We start from the raw sequence: 22,315 nt of genomic DNA, 5'->3' as shown, positions 1-22,315 counted from the left end.
CACATATTGCATATTTCAAATTCGATGTAAATAAAACAAGTATTTTGTTATCACAATACCGACCAAGTTGAAGAAAGGTGAGCTGAGGAAAGGAAGGAGGACGAAAGAGTTTCAATTGAAAATTTGCGCAAAATGCACAAAGACGTAACGTAAGACAAAGGGACGCGTCTTCGCGCATTCTTGGTTTTGAATTGTCGTCCTAAACCCCGTGTAAAACAATGCCCCTTGTCTGGGGCACGGGGCGCGACTGTCTATTCCGTCGGAGAAGAAGTGTCTTGTATACGTCTAATTACTCGATAGTATTGTTTACGCGGGGCTCGTCGTTTGCCAGTCGCCTTTTCGTTGCCGGTCTCTTGTTAGTCGAAATCCAAACTCGATATTACTCCGTCCTGTGTATCGAGTAAACGACGGAATCCGCTTTGAATAAAGTCACGTCGCCCGTGGTATATGAGCATGGCGTAGCGTTGGCTTCTCGCGACCTGTAACTGCCTGCTGTAACTGCATGGTATAAAATAGGGTAAGCCGCGGTTATTTCTATCGTCCGCAACGGAACGTAAGGACAGCACCAATAACAATATTTCAATGTAAATTATTATTCTGCAAAAGAACGTTCCCATTTAATTCTGCTTGTACATCACGAGTTGCAAAATTCCTTCCTTTTTCACTAATATATTTTATATTTCATAAATTTTGCATTTGCCAAATTTTTCTAAACGATTCCTTAAGAATTATGCACTTTTGCCACAATTGTTTGCGCTACCGAAACATTGAATACTTTCACGTGTATTTCATAACACGCCCGTGTGAGAGTTGCAAATTCCGCGAGAGGGAGAGAGAAAGACAGAAAGGAGTTTGGACATTTCGCCAACTTTGCACTGCGCCGAGTGTCAAGTTTTATCGCCTCGCCTTTTCGCTCATCACATTCGAAACTTATTTGGCCGCTGCACCGCTATTGCTCATTGCAGTCAAGCGGAAAAGCTTGCTCTGGTCGCAAACTTGATTCCGCTTCCTGTCGCGCGGGCACGCGCCCACATGATGGATATACTTTGCTGCGTGTGCGAGATGATGCAGTGGGGAGGGGGGCGATAAATGTACCTAACTTCCGCCATTTTCCGTCGTAGAGTTGTCACGGGCAAACTTTCGCCCGACGATTCCCGCTTTCGAGCGCAACAGCGTGGACACTCGATTTTGCATTAGGATCTTTGCTAGCGATCAAGCGCCTATATATAGCGCCTTATATGCTTGTATTTAAAAAATAGAATAGAAGGGAGTAAAGTTTAACGTTATAAATTTTTTTATTATTTCTATTAAGTTTTCTTTTCTTATTATTTTTATTAAGCTTAACATTATTAATTTTTATTATTTTATATCGTTAAATTAAGAACATAATATAAAATAATAAGTGTACGACACATATAAAAATCGCGCCGTAATTGTGCAATAATTATATGAAAATTATTTAAATAATACACAACATAATTGTTACATAATTTGTTCGGTCCTGAAAATGAAAGTAAATGGATGAGCGTCATCGTTGTTATTGTAAATGTAACGGCAAGAAGATCGATATGAATGTCACATCAGTTTAATATTATGATTCGAAGTGTCTAACAAGTCTGCTAGCTGCATTGCGCTTCGTAATGGAGTTATCAGTGTGCTGCTGCATAAGAGAAACTTGCCTGATTGGCATTTAACGCTCGCGCCAGGCTTGATCGTCAAAGGTGATGTTATTGCCACGTTAAATTTTCCTGTGCACATATTTAAATTTGCAATTTTTACTTCAATGCGATTTAATTCAAGTCGCGCCCCTTATTGCATAATCTCATTGCACGCGAAGCTGTTTCATGATAAATTTTATTACTTGATATCAAGTTAGATAATAAATATTTATATATTACAAAAGCTTCTCAAAACGTTTAGAATACTTTTCTAATAAGAATCTTTAGAGATTGAGAGAAGGATTTAAAGATATAATTTTTAAATATAAATTTAATCTCTCTCTCTCTCTCTCTCTCTCTCTCTCTTTCGTTAAATAAAAAAAGTTGGATACCAAAGATTATTTTGCTTCTTGCGCATGTTTGTAGCGTGTAGTTCCTACACGTTCTTCTGTGCGGTTCTCAGTTTTTCTTTCTTTATTTCTTACTTGATGCTTGATGTAATATCGCGGAAACGAATAAGTCCCCATTACTTCAATATAACCGGAAGTACGGCGGACGTGCGTTTTGATCTGTACGCAAAGTCTAGATGAAAGGATAAGGAATATCCCCGTGGAATATCGTCACAGAAGCTGACACGACTTTAATGTTTCCAGTATAATATATTCTCCTACGTTTCGTGTCTATTTTATTATTTTTATTTTTACCTCACAACCGCGCGCGCAAATGTTAGGAATCAACAACGTAAAAAATTACTAACACGCACGATTCCATGCTCAGAATCTGTCGATTGTTTATTATTGATAATCAAGCTGTTATTTGTCATTCGTAATACGTAATTTAAGTAAAATTGATCAATGATAGAGAGAAAGAGAAAGAAATGATAGTCCATTATTTCGTAAATGTAACCATGTTCGTTATTCAATAACTTTTGATCTTTCTTTGTAATTGCGTTTATTTGATTTTCAGCATTGAATACGCGGATACAATAGATTCGTTTAATTACACACACGCATTCATTAATAATTTATATGAATCATCAAAAGGATATGTGAAAATTATACCTGTAATTAACTGATATGACGCGTTCAATTACTCGCGATTCTCATTAAATAATATTTTTGCTCACGCTTTATGTATTTAATATTTTATTAATTATTCACGTGACAGAATTAGGTTACTTCTTCTATTAAAAATAATAATTTTTGCATAAATCAATTTTTGTGAATGAATGCACGATACACGTGCAAGAAGATTATAATTTAGAAATATAATATACATATGACAAATTAAAATATATGAATCGCGATGGTTATGTGTGAAAATAAAATTTAAAAAATATAAATTAAAGATTACTTGCTTCGAAATACATTATGCAATAATTATTTCATGTTCCAGCTGGGTCCATGATTGTGGCAAAATGGTGGATCGGCAAAAGGCACTTCTGATGGTGTTATTGGCGCTCCTGATTTATCCGAACGATATCTTTGGTAAGTACCATCTTTGTCATTTCATTGCAACCTGAACGAATACAAGGGCAAGCAAAAAAAAAAAGAAAAAAAAATTTCCACTAATTAAGTATATCCCCCAAAATTCACCAGAACAGATCGAAAAGCGATTTCGGGAAAACAAGATTAATCTAACGAAATCCCTTAACGGATTTCGTCTCTCCCCTCTCCCTACTCCCACCCTTTTCCCACTTTTCCAAGCTGATCCCGTGATATTAGAATCCCGACGAGAGTAGATGCCTATCGCATCACGCGAACGCGTTCGCAGATTTCGAGGGCCACCGAACCCGATGAATATGAGAGCCGTGAGATATATATCGCACTGTGTACGGGCAATTTTGCAACTAAGCCGCTCACTGTGTACACGACCACCTGTAAATACAATACCGGGACTAATCCGCTTTTGAAACGCACACTTGCATGGCGCGACATACGGCGATATTGGCCTTGCGACCTCTTCCACTACGATGAGATATTACTTTTCCTGAATACCAACGGATGTTCCGGGTAAAATGAACATTCGTAGAGTTTCGTTAAAACACGCACATTATTGCTCATTCCATTGTATTCATTTATTCGCGTAAAAATAAAAATAAATTATATTTTTACTTTATTTTTATATAAAAAAATACGCGTAATATAATATATCCAAATAAATAAATAAATAATATATATATATATATATATATATATATATATATATATATATATATGAGATAGGAATGATTTTCTTCTCTAGCATATATTTTATAAAAAAAACTCTACGCGACAATATTTAATACTGAAAATTAAAAATTTCCGCGGATTAAGCTTTAAGAGTGCAAATAGATTTTTAGATCATTTCAAGTGAAATTTATTTCAGGAACAAAAATAAAGCAATTATAAATGAAAATGCATCAGAGCAGGATTTTATTTAAGTTTGAATATCGATAATAGCAGCTAATTAATAAACCGATAAATATCGGGGGATTATTTCAGATATCATATTAATCATCTATTGTATTAATTCCTTCATATTATTATATGTATTAATTAATTATTGCGCAAACATATTTATACACATATGTATACTGTCACACAAACGTTAATAATTTTCGAATTAGTAATAACTAGAGAAAAAAATATTTTAACGCATTATAATAATAATAAAAGAAAAACAAAAACACAAAGAAAATAAAGTCAAACATAATTTATTTTTTATCTTAAAGAAACTAAATGATGAATGAATGGGTAATATAGAGCTAAATGGAATGTTCAGCCATATAAGCAGATTTCCGTGAGAGAAAAAAAAAATAAAAGATTATAATTTTAATAAAGATTACAGATATCGCTTAGGACAAGCGAATGACGATAGAAAGAGGAGAGAAGGAAAGTGGGTAGACTACAAAGAAAGATATTATATAGTCTGACGTAGACAAGAAAATTTTGCAAACTATCAAGGTTTCATCGCTTTCTTCAGTCGCGCATTCGCATGATAATTTCCACCCGAGCGAAACGTCTTCATAACAGATGAATGACATTTGATTACCGACGTCACTCAATTTCAGCCGATCTCTCTGCTCGCATTCTCTCAACGAGTAAATAAGATTTTCTAGAAGAAAACTCTAGCGCGCCTGGATATTCTGGACATTCTGCGAATTCATTTCTCGCAAACAAACAAGCACTATGATACCTGTATCCGATACGCATTCCCTTAACAACTCCGGCATTCTTCCGTTTTATCGCCAATTTGCACTGCGAAAGCAAAAATCTATTATTTAAAAAATTATTTTATTTTCGTATAGAAACATAATAAATAATACATATAGTATATCTTATAAATACATTTATTAAAAGCAAAATAGATAATTATATCTTGTTTTAACATTGATAATTTGATACAAAAATTTTATAAACGTCGCTGATATTCTGATACGTATAAAAAAGTAATTGTAGAACAACTATAAATATAAATAATTTAGAAGCAATAATAATTATGAACTAGACAAAGGGTCCATCGGCAAATGTGCATTGAATGATGGTAATGCTGAAAGGGATAAATAAAGAGCAAGATGTGTAGAAGCATAGAAAGATAGTATCTGGCTAATCGAGAATTTCCGTTTATCAGTCGCTTAATGAACGGCGAATGGAAAAAGGGTGGCCATTCAGAGGCAAGCAAACGAAAGAATAAATTGAGTTAAATTAAACGAGACCTTCTTTTGTGTGATTTTTCTCGAGGCAAACGACATCATTGATGAAGCGATACCGCGATGCAAATTCTTGGCTCTATTTAGAAATGTCTCATTTAATCTAAGATATGCTATTTTCATTAAATGCAGCATGTCTCCAATCAAATTTTCGACGTCTCTCTTCGCTTTCTTTGCAATAAAAATTTGCTCAAAAGAATCTCATTAAAATCATTATTTTAATGCACTTATCATATCGTTCTACAATCTTAAATTTAAATGAAGATATAATAAAATTAATTTTTCATACAAAATCTAAAAATGTAAAATTTGCGATATTTTTTAATGGAATATTTCACAAATCAATATTCGTTTATAAATTATTCCCAATGCAACAATTTCGGAGAGCAACAAACGGCAGAACTTTGCAAACACGCGTCAATGCAATTCTCTCATTCCTCGATTCTCGTATTTATGCAACTCGATGAATTTGTCGGCAGAAAATCATGCTCTTCCGCTTATGTGTTTACATTATCGGCATTGTCATCGAATTGTGACAAAATTTAAACATCTCGTTAAGATAGGCAAAATCATTTTTGCCAAGCAATTGTAAAACTAAGATTGAGAGAAAATGAAATTTGAAACCAAAAAAAAGCACGACAGAAAAAAAGCAGATCCAATAAGCAAATAGAAAAAGAATGTAATGATCTTAAAAATAAAGTGCAGTTTATATAACACAATTACGAGATTAGAACAACTCAGAAGAATGCAATTGAACAAAATAAGCAAAATGTTAGCTATAATTTTTTATTAAGCTATTAATTAGATTTTTTCTGAAAAGAACAATCGATTTTCTAAAATACCTGATAGTAAAATCGAAGGAGAGAAGAATAATTAAAGGCGAGTACATGTTAAATTGCGCGCAGTAACATGAATAGTAGAATAGAAAAAAAGAAAAAAATCGAATAAAACGGAGTTCAAAAAAGGGAAAGAGAGAGAGAGAGAGAGAGAGACAGAGAGAGAAAGTTAAGGGATACAAAACGAGAAAATGAAACGCTGAAACTCGGGAACGACTTTCCGTTAAGAGTCGCGACTTCGGGAATATTTCTTTAGCCGGGCAGAGTTACGTGTGGACGGTGGCTGTTGGGTGACGAGATTTGTAGAGTGTCTGTTTGCTTGTTTGGCCGTTTACTTTGACCACTAGCAAAGGAAGAAAGTGCGTTTGCAGGCGTGGAAACGGCACCAGAAGGGATACGACTTCTCTCCTATATGCAAAGTAAAGTTACGTCCCCCATTCGGTTTGTAAAAGATATAATAAAATATGTCTTAATATGTTGAAATAATTCCTTAAGAAATTCTACTACATTATTTTTTTTTTTTAATAAAAATAAAAAAAATACGCGGAAAATATTTTTCGGTTTGTTATCTCAGAATAATTCCAAGCAATGATAACCATACAAGTCTTTAAGCACAGCAGCAAGAGGAAAAAGAGTAGTTGGCTGCCTGCCTTTGGTTAGAGACTCCAAGTGAAAGTCAAAAGTAGTACTCAGTACGGAAATCCTGTTACAGAAAGTGAAAACTCTACTACGAAAAGTGTACTATAAGTACTTTCGAACACATGCACCAGTGCCCAAAGGCTCACGTATTTTCATCGTGTTGCTTGAGATTATCTCTACAATGTTTATTTTTATGGTTATATATATTTTAAGCGGTTTGACTTTCGTACAATAATTTTTTTAAACAGTTAAATAATGTATACTGCATGGTTCGCTTTTCATGCCTTCAAAAGGCAAAAAAAGATGATAGATATTTAAATTATTTTTAGTATTGTGACTTTAACTGCCATCGATATGACGTATATGAAATGCGGTCGTCATTATTAATACACTGGCTGAGCGTGCACGAAGTGCATTCTAGCGCGATGAGTTAAACATGTAGTTAATATTACCTCAGTTGATACATTGCAGCGATAGTTTAGTCGACGCTCCGGATGCTCGATTACACAAGCGATACACGTGGATCGAGTAAATTGTATGAAGTTCATTTGCAATGAATTTCCGGCACGTGGATAATCCCGGGGAAAATATAGATCTATCATATTTAAATATATTTATTATATATATATATATATATATATATATATATATATATATATTGTGATACATTTTTAAGAAAGAGAAAAATAAAGATTTTGCTTAACAATTAGTTATGTAAATGTTGTATGAAATTAAAAACTGTCATAAATTTTATTGATTAAACTGATAACCTAATTATATACATGTATTTTATCCGATTAAAAGGCCGATCTCTCTTTGCCGATTAATATTTCATAAGTCTTATCACATCGGTATCTCATAACAAAAAAATAATAAATTTTTTATGATTATTAATAAAATTAAATATAAAAATGATAAAAAAATGCTTTGTATATATATATTAAAAGAAATTGAAAACAGTTTTGATCAAAATATTACATTTGATAAGCATTAATCAATATAATAATCAGTAATGATAAATATTCTCTTCCAAGTGATTACTAGTGCTGCTTGAATTTTATTAAATACGCTTTTGCAATATTCGATGTGCGAATGCACGAAATGATGTGCAAAATTATTGTCAAATAACGCTTGACCAATAGGGAGTAAATAATTGGACGGTGTGCAATGCCATTTATGAAATAAATTGCTCAAATCATCATGATAATCGATAGTTTATCTTTCCTTCTATGCCATCAGTTGTTTATTTTCCAATATCCCGTCAATCTGTATTTCTCATTTTATAGTATTTATAGTAAACATTGCACATGCGTGGTTCGCTGTTATTTTATTTAACTGGGGAATGTTTTTTAACAAAAACATTAGCATATTGAAATATCCATGCAACTGAAATACATTTTATTTTTTTCCTGCGCAAATTTAATTTTAACAAAATAAAGCTCTCTCACTATTAATATCGAAAAATAAAGAATTGATTTACGAGAATGTGAATGGAAATGTGAGTAACAGCTTTGCACGCGATTTTACAAAGTGAAAGCTGTCACCATAATGGTGTTAAGGCGAAAAAGCGGATCTCAGATAATGAAAAGACTCGGTGCGAAAATTGCTCAAATTACCTCGAAGTAACGATAAAGAGTTTACGAGTAAACTGTTGTTATGAGGCAAGGATTGTATGTCGGGCAACGGAAGCTACTAATTCGATTATATTACGGCGCGGCGAAGAATTTTACGATATTTAATATCCATAACAACTTATTTCCCGGACAGAAGTTCAATAATAAACTATTCGCAATTTTCAACAAAAGTTTCCGAACTAAAAATCTCTCGTGTATCTATTTGCTGTTACAACATTGACGAGTACAGCGCGCGTAATTTATTCCAGTAAAACTTTTTAATATTGATAGAATGCGGATGAATTATTGTCAATTTTCCCGCGCCGACACCTTGGAATTAGCTCAAGAAAATGTCGCCGTTTGTGAAATAAAAATATAATATCTAAAGCTTAATTTTTTAAGTATTTTTTGAATTTTTTCTTTGTATTTTTTTTTTTCCTAAAATTTCTATTCACCAATTTGTAGAGATACATTAACTTTATTATTTTCTTAGCCTTTCAATTATGCCTTACAATTTTATGATATAATATACTTGACAAAAGTAATTATAAATTTGTAATGAAATCTATAAATGTAATATTATACATTCTATAGTTTTTTACGAAAACTTCTTTTAACAAAATAATTAAAACTGTATTTATCGCGTCTATATATAGTGCCTTAATTGCGGACATTATTTTCACGTAACAAATGGTTGGGGCACGGTTTATATATATCCCGGAGTTATATTTTAACTTTTAACATAATACTCTCTACTATCAACCCGCTGGCAGCAGAATGTTAGGCTATTCACGATTATCGTCGCTTTCAATAATTATAATAATTTTTATAATAATATCTATAATATTAAAAAAACTTTTGATTCTTTAGTTTGATTATTTAGTTTATGTTATAAAATAAATAGATCAAGTTTGCCTCCTAATGGATTTTCATTATTAATACAATTAAAGATCTTTTATCACAATTACAAATTTCATTCAAACATATCGTTGCGCGCGAGAAATGAGATAATAGAAAATTAATAACTCGAATTATATATATAAACGAAACGGTTTTAATTCATATATTTGTTTTATGAATTACTCTAATTAATTTTATATAATTCACCATGTAATTCATGTAAATAAATTTTGAAAACAATTTCAAAAACAATTTAATTTTCGAGAAATTTAACTTTAAAATATCACTTTTATCTAAATTCAGCGACCAATACGATCTTATATTCGTTTAAAATAGAAGAAATTTATTATAACAACCAATATGAACTAAATTGATTAACGTAATTTAATAGCGCAGATTTTTTTTTATCGCATATTAATTTGCCACGTTTCTTCTTTGCGGCGATAAAGTCATAAATGATAATTATTCTCTGATAATAAAAAATAAAAAGTATATGTTTATATATATATATTTTTTAAAACTAGAAATAATTAAGTAAAATCAATAAAAAATTTGATTAATTTTTTAAATGAACACAATAAATAAATGCCTGCTATGTACGCGTGTGCACAGAATATTACTTTTATTCAATTAGCAGGTAAATTTTGTTGCATTTTCATGATATCAAGCTATACAGGCAAATCTCGCATATTGCAGAATATAAAAACCTCTAAATCGAGTAGCTTATGCAGCAGCTGGGACAGAAATTTCTGCAGAAGTATCATTGTCCTGTTTACCCGCCGTACGTCGCGCTATTTTTAGCAAAAATTCATACGAAAATATCACGCATGCATGTATTTAGTTGGCTTTATTGAAAACCATCAAATGTGATGCGTATTTTCCATGATGTTTCTAGACACACAAATTCAAAAAACCAAAACAGCTTGTTATCTGAAGATCGCGAGATGTAAAAACAATAGCTTTATAAAGACAATTCTTATTTTGCTCTACGGGGGTCTACTTGCAGAGGAAAATGCATTGGAGAGCGTCTCCGCACCGCGCTGACTCACTTTCCTTCAAAGTGATCGATTCAATCAACGTCTACGTCATTATTCTGTAAACTACCGGATAATCATCTCGACGCGCACGATATTAAGCTCCGCCGATCACAAGATTAATTCAATTCGCCCGACGCGAGTCGTCGAACGGTGTTTGGTTCGTTGACAGGTCGTAAAAATCATCTGACGCTCGCGGTTTAAGCGACACGTTCATATGTTCGATAATAAATTATTCTAGGCGGAAAAACGCGCCTCGAGAAAATGAAACGCAGAAGTTGACGAACAAAAAGTATGATAGAACCGAGAGCGTTCATATGCATTTCGCATTATCGATCTCTCTAACGAAGCGATTTATATCTTACGTATCATACATATTTTTCGCTCGTTTTGTCTTATAACATGACTGCCGTGTCCATTATCGTATCGAATGTTACCTGCCATTGTTATATAGTCGTATATTACTTATATGCACCTACTAAACAAGCCGGAAATATATAAAAAATATAAAAAGCAAAGAGATATTTTATACACATATGTGGTGCGTTAATCGCTGTAATCATGTATGCGATATTTCTAGTAATTTACGTACGCTGCACGTATTATTTATGTTAGAGAAATAATAGAGAATGGCATATATTTTTCCATAATATAAATTATGCTTTCACAAACTAATTTAATTTAGAGTTGTGTAACGTGATTACTTTGAAAAACCGTATAAAATTTTTTCTTTTTTTTAGACAAGACAAAATGTATTGCAAACAAGCATTGTTACTTTAATGATTATTAAAATATTAAAAATTCTATCCAACTTTTTTGGTAATGGTTATTGAAGGATTATTATCTGCCTTAAAAAATGAAGCAGAGATATTTATTCTTAAAGTTTATGTAAATTTGTAAATATAATCATCGAAACACACATACATAAAAATAGAGACATCAAGAAAATGTCTTGCATTCAGCATCCATTAATATTACTTATGCATATAGATGTTCGCTTAGGTGCTATATACATTGCAACGATTCTTGCTAATTTGACGTCACACGTCTACGCATTTAATTTGCAGTCGCGAGACGCATCTCCACATTTTGCCAAGTCGCGTACGTTCCGCTTTCTGACGTTTATTCGCTTTCCATAAAGCGCATTCTGCACGACGGCGAATTGACGTCACTGTCGAAAAATTGCCCGTGGTGCGGTATGCAAATGGCGTATGTATTTTTCACGAACGTCGTACGTATTTTATCGTTTCAGGAGGCGCTTTTCAACCCGAATTCTTCGGTCCTATCACCAATCTAACCGTGCCACTCGGGAGAGACGCTATTTTCACGTGTCTGGTAAAACATCTAGGAGGTTACAGGGTAAGTTACGAAAAGCGACGGCGTGCCTGTGATGTTGTAACGCTCGCTTAACTTCTTGGAGTTTCACTTAACTTCTGAAAAGGACGCGTCTTTAAAAAATCATATCTATCTCACTAGGATAAACTTTTGCAATGTACAATGATATCGTCCGCGGCAACTATCAGAAAAATTTTACAAAAGTAATACAGAATAAAAAAATAACACAAAAAAAATAACTACACAAATCATTAAAAAAGATTATTATATATATTACAAATTACATATTATTTATTGATACCCATCATTATACAAAAAATAATTGATATATAAATTTCTATAATCCGAAAATTAGTTTGTCTTTTGCAGTCAAATGAAAAAGAGCAGGTAAGATTTGTAATGAGAAAAGTACACTCGATAAGAGATACGTACTCGGAAAATACATTTAACGCGTTGAATAATCTATCTACGATTTTCACGGGCGCAAAAGTCTTGAAATCTGTAAAATTCTCACTTAAAAACTCGAGAGGTATTTTTCCGCTCACTTTGCCCGACTTCTACTTTCGGACCGAGAACTTTTATCGATACACGCGCCATGTAAGAAGCTACGAACGACCCGACGTTCTGGTAAAAGCGTCGAGTATTAGTACGTATTAACGAAATCTTTCTATATAGAACTAATCTCGTATTACACATCATACTATCGATCTCGCCCGCGCGCATTTTACGGCAGAATAACTTGATTTATATCATTCATCATTACCAGTCGAAAAATTCGTATATTTACACGACAGCGGAACTTAATAACACTTTTTAGCCACATCGTGAAATTATTTTTTTCACGCATTATTATTTTTCTTCGCGCATTTGTTTGTACAAATTTTATTAAGCTACGGCGGAAACTATCCGAGAAAAATAGTATAATACGGTGAGATGTAAATATAATTAGTTATGAAAAGATTTGATATGACAATATAAATATATGGTTTTATATGATAATACATGTATGTGTAATATTATATGTTCATATATAATTACATATGTTATCAGATCTGTTCATAATTAATTATATCCGATCACGTTATCATTTTTTTGATCTCGAATAGTATAATCCCAGTAGCCGATTATACTGTTGTTATGTATCGGTGATATAATCAGTTGCTTCGAACTGTCATAATATTTACTCGTAGCCTATCAGACATATTGAGATCAATTGAGGCTCGCTATCCATATCTGACGTTTTACGAAACTGTAACTATAGGAAATTATAGATTAGAAGACTCCATTACATTTCACATCGAATCGAATCTCTAGCAACTCAGTGAAGTAAAAGGAAAATATAAATATCTGAATAATGTAGAAGCTATTCTGTTTTTTTAATTAATGTTCTACTTCTTTCTCTCTCTCTCTCTCTCTCTCTCCCTCACTCTGTTTCCATCTTCATTGCATGTCACAGATTGTATAATTATTATTATACCGTTAATTTAATCACGCGGTACACAACGAGCACATCGATTATATGCAAATAAATGTCAACGCCTCGCGTCGGTCAAATTAAAGCAATTCCAAGCGGAGAATTATAATAATTAAATTTATGAGAAGTACACAACTGCGATGTGCTAGAGATCCGTCGTTATCAGACAGTCAAAAGATAGTCTTCTCCATTTATATAGTCTACTTCCTGGAGGAAATTTAAAAGTCAAATCGAAAGAGTGACTGATTTAAAAGCGATTCTCTTTACCGATGTTTTTTTAAACGATTCCATGTTGAGCAATTGCAATATCTATTGAATAAAAGCTTTGATAGCCATGATTAAAGCCGACGTCTCTTGTAAGCGAAAAATGTCAACTTTACCGTTATTTCTTTTGTATATAAATGAAATTGAGATCAGTTTCTTTACGAAAGAATATATAATATATAGATATATATTTTTATATTCAAAAAACTAGAAGATTATGAAGATGTTGTTTCTGTCATGTCGAAGACACGGAGATCATTGGATCTTTCTTGTTCCAGAGACACGAAGACCATATCGATATTCTCTTCGTCGGTAGAATGTTTGTGTTGTAGCCGCTATCGCGAGAATATACATGCAGAATAATGAGAAGGAGAGAGAAAGAGAGAGAAAAAGTCGCGGCATGATGGTATCCGGTTTTCCATTACTAGTTCGGAAATGCGCGCGTACACGATGATGTAACCATGGCTATGTATGCGTGTGCGTATGTGCGTTCGCTTGGTCGTGTGAAATCGCGAGAGCTCCTCACTTCGGGATTCGGAATATTCTAAGGAAAATGCAAATATCGCTGAAAGTTTGGCCAAGGGGAATCGCGCGTGTCAATCCATATGTATGTGTGTTTGTGTGTGTGTGTGTGTGTATGTATGTATGTATATGCGTCTGCATGCTTGCACACCTCAGGATAGGCATCCCCCACATCTGTTTGTATTCCGCAGTCGGATGCCTGTGAGGAAATTGCGGCGTCTTCGACGAAATCCACGACGCCGTCATCGCGATTTCCGGCAGCGACACGTCTCTATCTATTTATCTATCTATCTATCAGTCTCTCTTTCTCGCTCTCCGTCGCCCCTATTAATGCCTTGATCCGGCGATTGATGTTCCAGGTCGGTTGGGTAAAGGCGGACACGAAGGCGATTCAGGCGATACACGATCACGTGATCACGCACAACCAGAGGATATCCGTGTCCCATAGCGATCATAGTACGTGGAACCTTCACATCAAGGGAGTTCAGAAAGAGGACGGCGGTCTTTACATGTGTCAGATCAATACGGATCCCATGAAGAGTCAGGTATGTACCTCACTAATCTCCTACAAACGATACGGGTCGATATGTACGAGGTGATGGCTGCCGATTCGCCCTCTCACCATGGCATTCTAATTAATCTCGAGCCGATTCAAATTATTTATCTATTTTAATTTTATACAGATACATAATTAAAAATATGTCCTCTGTTAAAATTATTTGACGAATACTGTGATACCGATTTATTTACGATTTATGAGCTGTCGAGGCACTGCGTGAATCAGCCGGCTCCGACACAAGTTTTTCCGTGCTTCAATTATAAAGTTTGCGCCGTTCATTCGAATCTCGGGAGCAATGCTCGTTTCGGACATACCACGCCTTTACTCTCATCGCCGTTAATATTGGCCAGCGGGTAAATCTAACGAGGCGCAAGTTTCGCGAAGGATCTTTCGCGACGACACTGCGGTAACGGAAGTATCGTTAGGAAGTTCCCGAGAGAGAGAGAGAGAGAGAGAGAGGGAGAGAGAGATTCTAATAGCAGTTTGCTACTATTTTAGAAACGCGCGGAATTTACCTAGGCGCGGAAACGGTGATATTCGCCGCTTTAAGCATATTTTCCTTAATTACGTTTCTACTACGCTTATCAAACCAGAATGATACCGCAAACTTCTTAAAAGTTTTTAAAAGAAATGACATTTTCATTACATTTACCTATCCGCATAATTTTTTTAAAGTATATCAAATTTAAATCATAATAAATATTGATTATATATATTTATTTTTCTATAAAATCTTAAAATATTATAGAGAGCGCTCTCTCTAATTATGAGAAATAAAATTAATAGAATAGCGAGTTTCGATACCTTTCAATGCTTATCTATATTTTCTGTTATTATTAATATCGATATTTCATCTCGATATAGCAAACTCGGAAACATATAGCTCTTGTTTGAAATTAGCCGTGGCAAACCGACAAACTCAGTGAAATAACTAATTGGGACGAGCCTATCGACAACTGTATTTAGGTCGATAAAGCATGCAGACACGTTCGTCAGTGGTCAAAAGGTCATACAATTCCGATGAGGCGTACAAATTTCTCTCTCATATTATATCTCTCATTCTATTTTATTGCATATTTTATCTAATGATTATATGTGTATTATATGTACATTACATAAAATTCTTACAAACATTTCATGTGGCACATAATGAATTTAATCTGTATTACACATGAACTGAAAAACGATTTTATTACAATTATAAATTGTATTATATTAATTTTATTTAATTTGAATTATAAATCAAATTTATTTCTTAATTTTATTTCCACAAAATAGAATATATTAATATCATGAGGTATCAAAAATAAATTTCATATATTTTTCCTTTTAATCCTTATTTTTATTCTCCAAAACTACATTCCAAACTAGTGAATGTTAACTGTAATACAAATGAGATCACGACGCACGTGAGAGGAATCTTTGTATAATAAAAAATTTTTTAATGTTTTGCATTACATTTTTATTTTTTCTCTACCTCTCTCTCTCTCTCTCTCTCTCTCTCTCTCACTCTTTCATTTCCTAATATTATATACATAAAAAAATTTATATTCTTTCATCATCATAACTTTGTCATATATTTGATATAAGTTTGATACAAATCGATCAACTTTTATTTGATAAAGAAGTCGTAGAATAGAATAAAAGTGACTTATCATAATGTTACTACGTATATTACCAATAAAATACGTCGTAAGAAACGATAATAATGTGTTCTCGTGCGTAAATATTCTACGCTATTCCGCGACAATCGGCTTTAAAAGGAATAGGGCTTCTTGTGCTCCAGCCTGAGCTTCACGAAAGACGATGGTTTTTCGATAGAGACTTATAAAAGAGTTACTGAATGTGATATCTTTAACACTTTCCGTGTATTTTTCGGAATAACTTGTACAAGAAAATATGCTCCGCATATCATTAATAATCGATAAGCAAACAAAACTCATATAATCTATGTCAAAATTTTGATTAAAGATATAAGTATATTGAAAATCTTCCTTTCATTTATACAAATATTTACATTTTAAATCAGTTATTTTTTAGCTTAAATTTAAGTATAATATCTCCACATCTCTTTAACTTAATGTAATTTTACATATGTTTATAATTAATTGTAAGATAATAAAATAAGAGATATTTTCAACGAATGATACGCTTTATATTGCATCGCGGCGAATATCGCGGAAATCGATTGCGATAAGTTGCCGTACAAAACAATTAATCGAGCGATTCGCTGCCAATAATACCCGCATCGACAAAGTGCCAAGATGCGCATGAGTTAATCGATAGTTGCTCAGTTACAGTCGGACCACGTCTCACTTGATTCGCGCAATTAATCATCCCGATCCTCAGTTTGCTAACTATCATTAACATAATCCCACGGGTGTAATACGCGCAATCGTATTCGCATTAGAAACCCGGAAGACCTTTCAGAAATCCTTATTAAGTCTTTATCCGTAATATGAAATGTCTCATTTTTACTAAATATTTTTCCTTCCAAATCGCTATATATACTGCAAAATATTATTCTCAAGAAAAAAAAAAGAGATTCAAAATTCAGAAATTTAAGATGGAATTTATTACAAAAATATTGATTAAGAGAATACAAAAATATATCAATCAACTAACAATTTCATAAATTACATAAGCTATCACAAACATGGGTAATATAACAATTAATGATAAATGTAATCATTGTTTAATAATATTATTAGTTTATTCATATTTATAATAAATATCGTATTTATACCATCATATTCATTACGTTCCCTTAGGATATCTTTGGGCGATGTGAAGGAGAAAGCGAGGGAATAATAATGGAGAGAGAGAGAGAGATAGAGATTCCTAAAGTGCTCGATTAGAGACAGCAACAGTCGCTGCAACCTCGTTTGCACATCTCCATACTTTCCGTCGCCTAATCGTCGTTGGTGATGCGCGATAGCACAAACCGCACTGGTATTAATCACCGAGCTCCGCGAGAGTATTAGCTCTGTTGCCGACATAACACAATCTGTATGTACAAGTATCGAAAGCATTTTGCCCTCCGCGTGTGCGCGGCTGGTAGACCCGCGGCATACTTAACGAATCCGAAAACTTAACGAGCCGTCTTCGCCAGTTCGCCGATACCCGTTTATGAATAGCACCCCGAATATCGCTTAAATCCTCCACGCCCCTCCGTGTATTATTATAATATATACATACGACTGCGTGTATATAATCTTATCACGAAAGGATCGGAATATTAAGTCGCGTTTAACGAATATTACACGCGGCCAACATAATAATTCCCGATAAGAAAGCGCGATGAAACAGCCGTCTCGCGTAAAATCGACTTTGAAGTTGTGAAAAATCGCAAACGAGGTTCGGACAGATAATCGATTGATGAAGATTATATACGTATATTTTTATACGCTCGCGCGCGCGCGGAAATTCTGTCGGGTCGAGTAACTAGAAACAATGAAGCAAGCAAGTTCTCAAAATTCGTGCGTTCATCTCTTTAAATGCATGGCGCTTAAATAGTTAGACGGCAATTAGGCGTACAAAAGTGTCGCTTTACGAGCGTGAGAAATTTTTCTCGCGGTACGAAAGACACTTAACGAGCCAATTTAGTTAAGCGCGTCAGAGAGTCCTCCGTTCGTCCTTTCTACCTCCAGATAACATTTGCCTTGTCGTTCTTGAGATCGGGGTCTAGACCGCGGTTGTCTGGTTGCCTTAAAGTAACAGTTGGCTCTCGTCCGCCTCTTGCCGGCAAAGTGATACGGCAAGGTGGGACGCCGAGCTGGAAGTCGAGCCGAGATCTAATTTTCCGACATTTCGGATTGAATTCGCGCGAGTTCTTCCCTGCTAGTCGTAGTTTCCCTCTTTTTGCTAAGAAAAAAGCTGTAATCTTAAGTAGTGCACGGAGCGTAACACGCGACGGTTTTGCGGCACGATGGCAAGTGTCCTATTTGAACGTCAGTCTCTTGTCACTTCTGCTTTACGAAATAGACACTCGAAAAAAATGGTAAAGTGGTCAGATGTAAATGTATATAATTAATTTTAATGAATATATATTTTTATATATACAATTTTATAATTAATTAATTTCAATATTATCGCATTACTTCTTGATTACTGCATATTAATTATTATTATTATAATATCATAATATTAAAATTTGATAGAATTTAACAAGACATTTCAAAAATTTATAATATCAACATTTTTACTTTTATTAAATCGCTAAAATTCAGTCGCCAATCAAAGAAATTGCCTCCTATATGAATAAATTTTTCCTTCATAAATATGACTTCCTCTCATCACACTTCGTTTCTTGCCCTTTTCTTTCTCATTCACATGTATATATATATATATATATATATATATATATATATATATATATATCAAGTTAAAACACGATCGTCACAGGATGCAGAGTCTCGCCTTTCGTAACTATATTTCCTCGCTCGTTGCCGAATACGGCGGCGTCCTTCGCGCGTCGCTTATAATTCCGACTGCGTGTCTGATAAAATTTACGTGTACGTACGTAGAGACGTCGGCTTGCGCGTCGACTTGTGCATCGTCTTTCTTGAAATTTCGCGTCACTTCTTCGGGGTTATCTGCATAATTCTGACGCGACGCGAAACGCACTGATTTAATCGAGTAATTGAATCGAATCTCACGAAACTACCGTATATCCCTTGTAAATGTCTTGTACAGTCCTTTCTTAACGATTCAAAATGACTCGCAAATCTTGTCCATATCATGTGAAACTAACTCTACTTTAATTAAAAATTATCACGATTAACTAGTGTTTCCTTTTTCACCATGATTATAATAATTTTCTAATTAAATATATCATCATATTACAGTTTTATGATCGTTCATATAATCTTCATTCATCACCAATTTTTAATTTATTCATAATGAATCAAGATATTATAGATTGCGATAAAAACAATATAGATATGCAAAAATATTTCGTATCAAATGATATTAATTCAATTTATAAAATAAACGCGATATATATGTATAATTTTTTGTCTTATAATACTTAGCGTATACACAGCATTTTTCAAATACTAAGGAGAGCATAATTATTTATTTATTTTCCATTCAATGATATTGTTAATGATTAAAAAACAATATATCATTTCTCTCCGTTATATGTATTATATGTTCTCTCCATTATATGTATATTCGCGATTACGTTGAGAGAAATGGTGCGCATATTTACGGATTAATAGTGATTCTGTAGTGCAAATCTGGCTAACGAGCGATAATGGGTCTCAACGGGTATATTGTTTGCGCGAATGCGTTTACCCTCTGATACAGTTTGTAAGACTGAAATGATCTTGCACATTAATCATAATTGATACACGTTTACAATATTGATTTATTAAATTCCTCTTATATTTACCATCATATTTTGTTGTATTTTAATGACGCGCTTCCACATATATTCCGAATATATTAATTACAATTGTCGCAAATATAAAGATTTATTATGCTTTAAGAAAAAAGTTTCTTACTTTTGTTTTTGTTAAAATAATGCAATTTGAAAAAAAAAAATAAGTTGCGGCAAATTGTCTTTACACACAAATGGATTATATATTTACAGTAATTATAGATTATTTATAGTAATATTAAAAGAAATGTAAATAAATTATTTAATTATTGCTGACTTTAAAAAGGGAGACGGGAGACTCGTATTCATCTCTCGAGCTCGGCGAGGACTGATACAATTATATCGCAGGCGCGTAACAATTAATTTGCGATGTGTGCGTGTGTGAAGGACAGTAGTTTCACAATTCAGTGATGACACGTATGAGTTTACGCGCTAGGGCACGTGTCTCGTCATCGCTGTTGCCGTGATAGGATAGGTATGTAGGTAGGTGGTAGGTAGCAGGTACGACGCAGTTTGCATTCGTTGAGGCTGTTTCTGCAGTGGCGGCTTGCCAGACAACTCGGTTATAACGATTGAAGTTTCGTGGCGTGGATTACATCCTCGTAATTGCGCGTACACTTCGTGCCTCCGCGTCTTGCAAAGACAAGAGAGAAGGAGAGAAAGAGAGAAAAAGAGAAAGAGAGAGAGAGAGAAAGAGAGAGAGAGAGAGGAGAGAGAGAAAAGGAGCGACGTGTGGAGTTTCCTTTAAATCGCAGGTGAAACGAGGAGAATCGAGGGGGAGGAGTGAGCACAGCGGGAAAGATATGGAGAAGTGAAGGAGGAACAGGGAAGAGGTCCTTGCACTGACGTCTCGTGAGTTGATGTACGACCGCCAACAAAAGTCCCCGACGCAGAGAAGCTTGGATCCTCTTCCTCTTCCTCGATTCTCCATCGCATTCTACTGTCTTCTCGCTTGGGAATTATAACGTGATAACGCTTCCGTGCGCGCGCTGATAAGTGTCGAATGCGTAGTTAGCGCGCAACGCTTTGTCCTGAAGGATTATTTTGCACCTTGCAAGAAAATGTGCTGCGCATCCAGCACTTCAATGGCATCGAGTATTATTCCGAGTATTGTCCCTGAACAATGAGCCGTAAAATCCTCGTAATATATAGCATAATTTAAATTTCACCATCTTAAAATCAACATTCACCTTTCGAATCATCAAATTATCGATAAAATCTATTGTGTAATAAATTATGAAATTTTACTCGAAACTTTATTATTATCAATAATAATAAGTATTTAATTATTTTTCTTTTCGTCTTGAAATAATACATTTACATTAAAAACGAATAAAAAAATATTACAATTGTTAAAAAATAATCTTTCTAAATTTAATTAAATTATTAGCAAAACGGATGGATTATAGAAGCTATTTCTGCGCACGTGACTCACGTGTAACTAATGTGCGTGATTATTGAATGTCGAGCAGGCAATAATGATCTGATTGATAGTTGATGTTTAATATTATAGTATATACGCCGTTATTAACGAATAATCCACAATACACATTGGGGTATCCGCACTGGTAACATCAGCAGGTTCTGCGGCCGCAATACCCTATATAAAGTATATCAAACTAAAGTATATCAAGGGAACAAGACACTCGAGATTTAGAGGCGCTCGCGCGTTATCCAACTGCCTTACTACCGTACTTCGTAATCTACTAACGCAACAAAAAACGGGAATAAAAAATTGATGTAAAACAAATAAACTTTTGTGATTCGTTCTTTTATTACATTCAGAATTTAAGTTGATATCATCAAGCTTTTATTTAATTAGTCTTAAGAAATTAAGTATGCAGAATAGAAATACGCCTGTTTTTTTCATTATTTCCGCATTTTTATTCAAATCCGTTTTTCTACTTTTGCAGCAAATCCGGTTATTTTAAACACTATTTCCATAGCAGCGTCATATGCTGCGACGAGGGAAATAAAGCGAGCTATATGTCATCATCTCTGATTCGCTTGTTGTTATCAACGCTGTACGTTGGATGAGCCACATTTACGCGCAATGCCGTATATAATAGGAAAAAATATGCGCCTCTCGCTCGCAATGAACCGCGTATTAAATTTTTACAGAGTATGATTGAAGTTAGAGACATAATTATAGCTCTGGCTATGCGCTCTGTAGAAACATCCATCCCTCTCAAGTCATCACGTTGAAACTCGTATATACGCGTTAATTAAATTTTTTCTATCACCAAAAATCTAGACAGACCGCGCAAAAAAACAATGTTCTCATATTTGAAAAGTTTTATTTGACAGATTAGATCGTGAACGATCTAATGATAAAACATTATTATGCATTTCTGTTAAGTAATTTAAATGCGAATTTATAATAATAGTTTATAATAGAAATAAAGTA

At 33.9% G+C, this 22,315-nt stretch overlaps 1 protein-coding gene and 1 long non-coding RNA gene across 9 annotated transcripts in view; one reads left to right on the top strand and one right to left on the bottom strand.

Moving 5' to 3' along the window:
* Window positions 1-22,315, bottom strand: part of LOC126851595 (uncharacterized) — a 282,884-nt gene that overhangs the window by 63,910 nt on the left and 196,659 nt on the right. The gene's annotated exons all lie outside the window — the stretch shown is intronic.
* The window catches only part of LOC126851567 (lachesin-like), a 132,661-nt gene that overhangs the window by 81,253 nt on the left and 29,093 nt on the right, over window positions 1-22,315 (top strand). For all 8 annotated transcript variants that reach the window (XR_007687704.1, XR_007687701.1, XR_007687702.1 and 5 more), the window contains 3 exons: window positions 3,054-3,145; window positions 11,624-11,730; window positions 14,326-14,511. Coding sequence is in view for 4 of the 8 variants with exons in the window: in XM_050595664.1 (XP_050451621.1) it covers window positions 3,076-3,145; window positions 11,624-11,730; window positions 14,326-14,511 (363 nt within the window). In the remaining 4 variants the exon portion in view is untranslated. The remainder of the gene's footprint in view (window positions 1-3,053; window positions 3,146-11,623; window positions 11,731-14,325; window positions 14,512-22,315) is intronic.

The sequence above is a fragment of the Cataglyphis hispanica genome, chromosome 8 (genome assembly GCF_021464435.1).
Source record: "Cataglyphis hispanica isolate Lineage 1 chromosome 8, ULB_Chis1_1.0, whole genome shotgun sequence".
NCBI classification, from domain to species: Eukaryota; Metazoa; Arthropoda; class Insecta; order Hymenoptera; family Formicidae; genus Cataglyphis; species Cataglyphis hispanica.
Note: the sequence above shows the minus strand (reverse complement) of the source record. Positions and strands in the feature narration are given on the sequence as shown.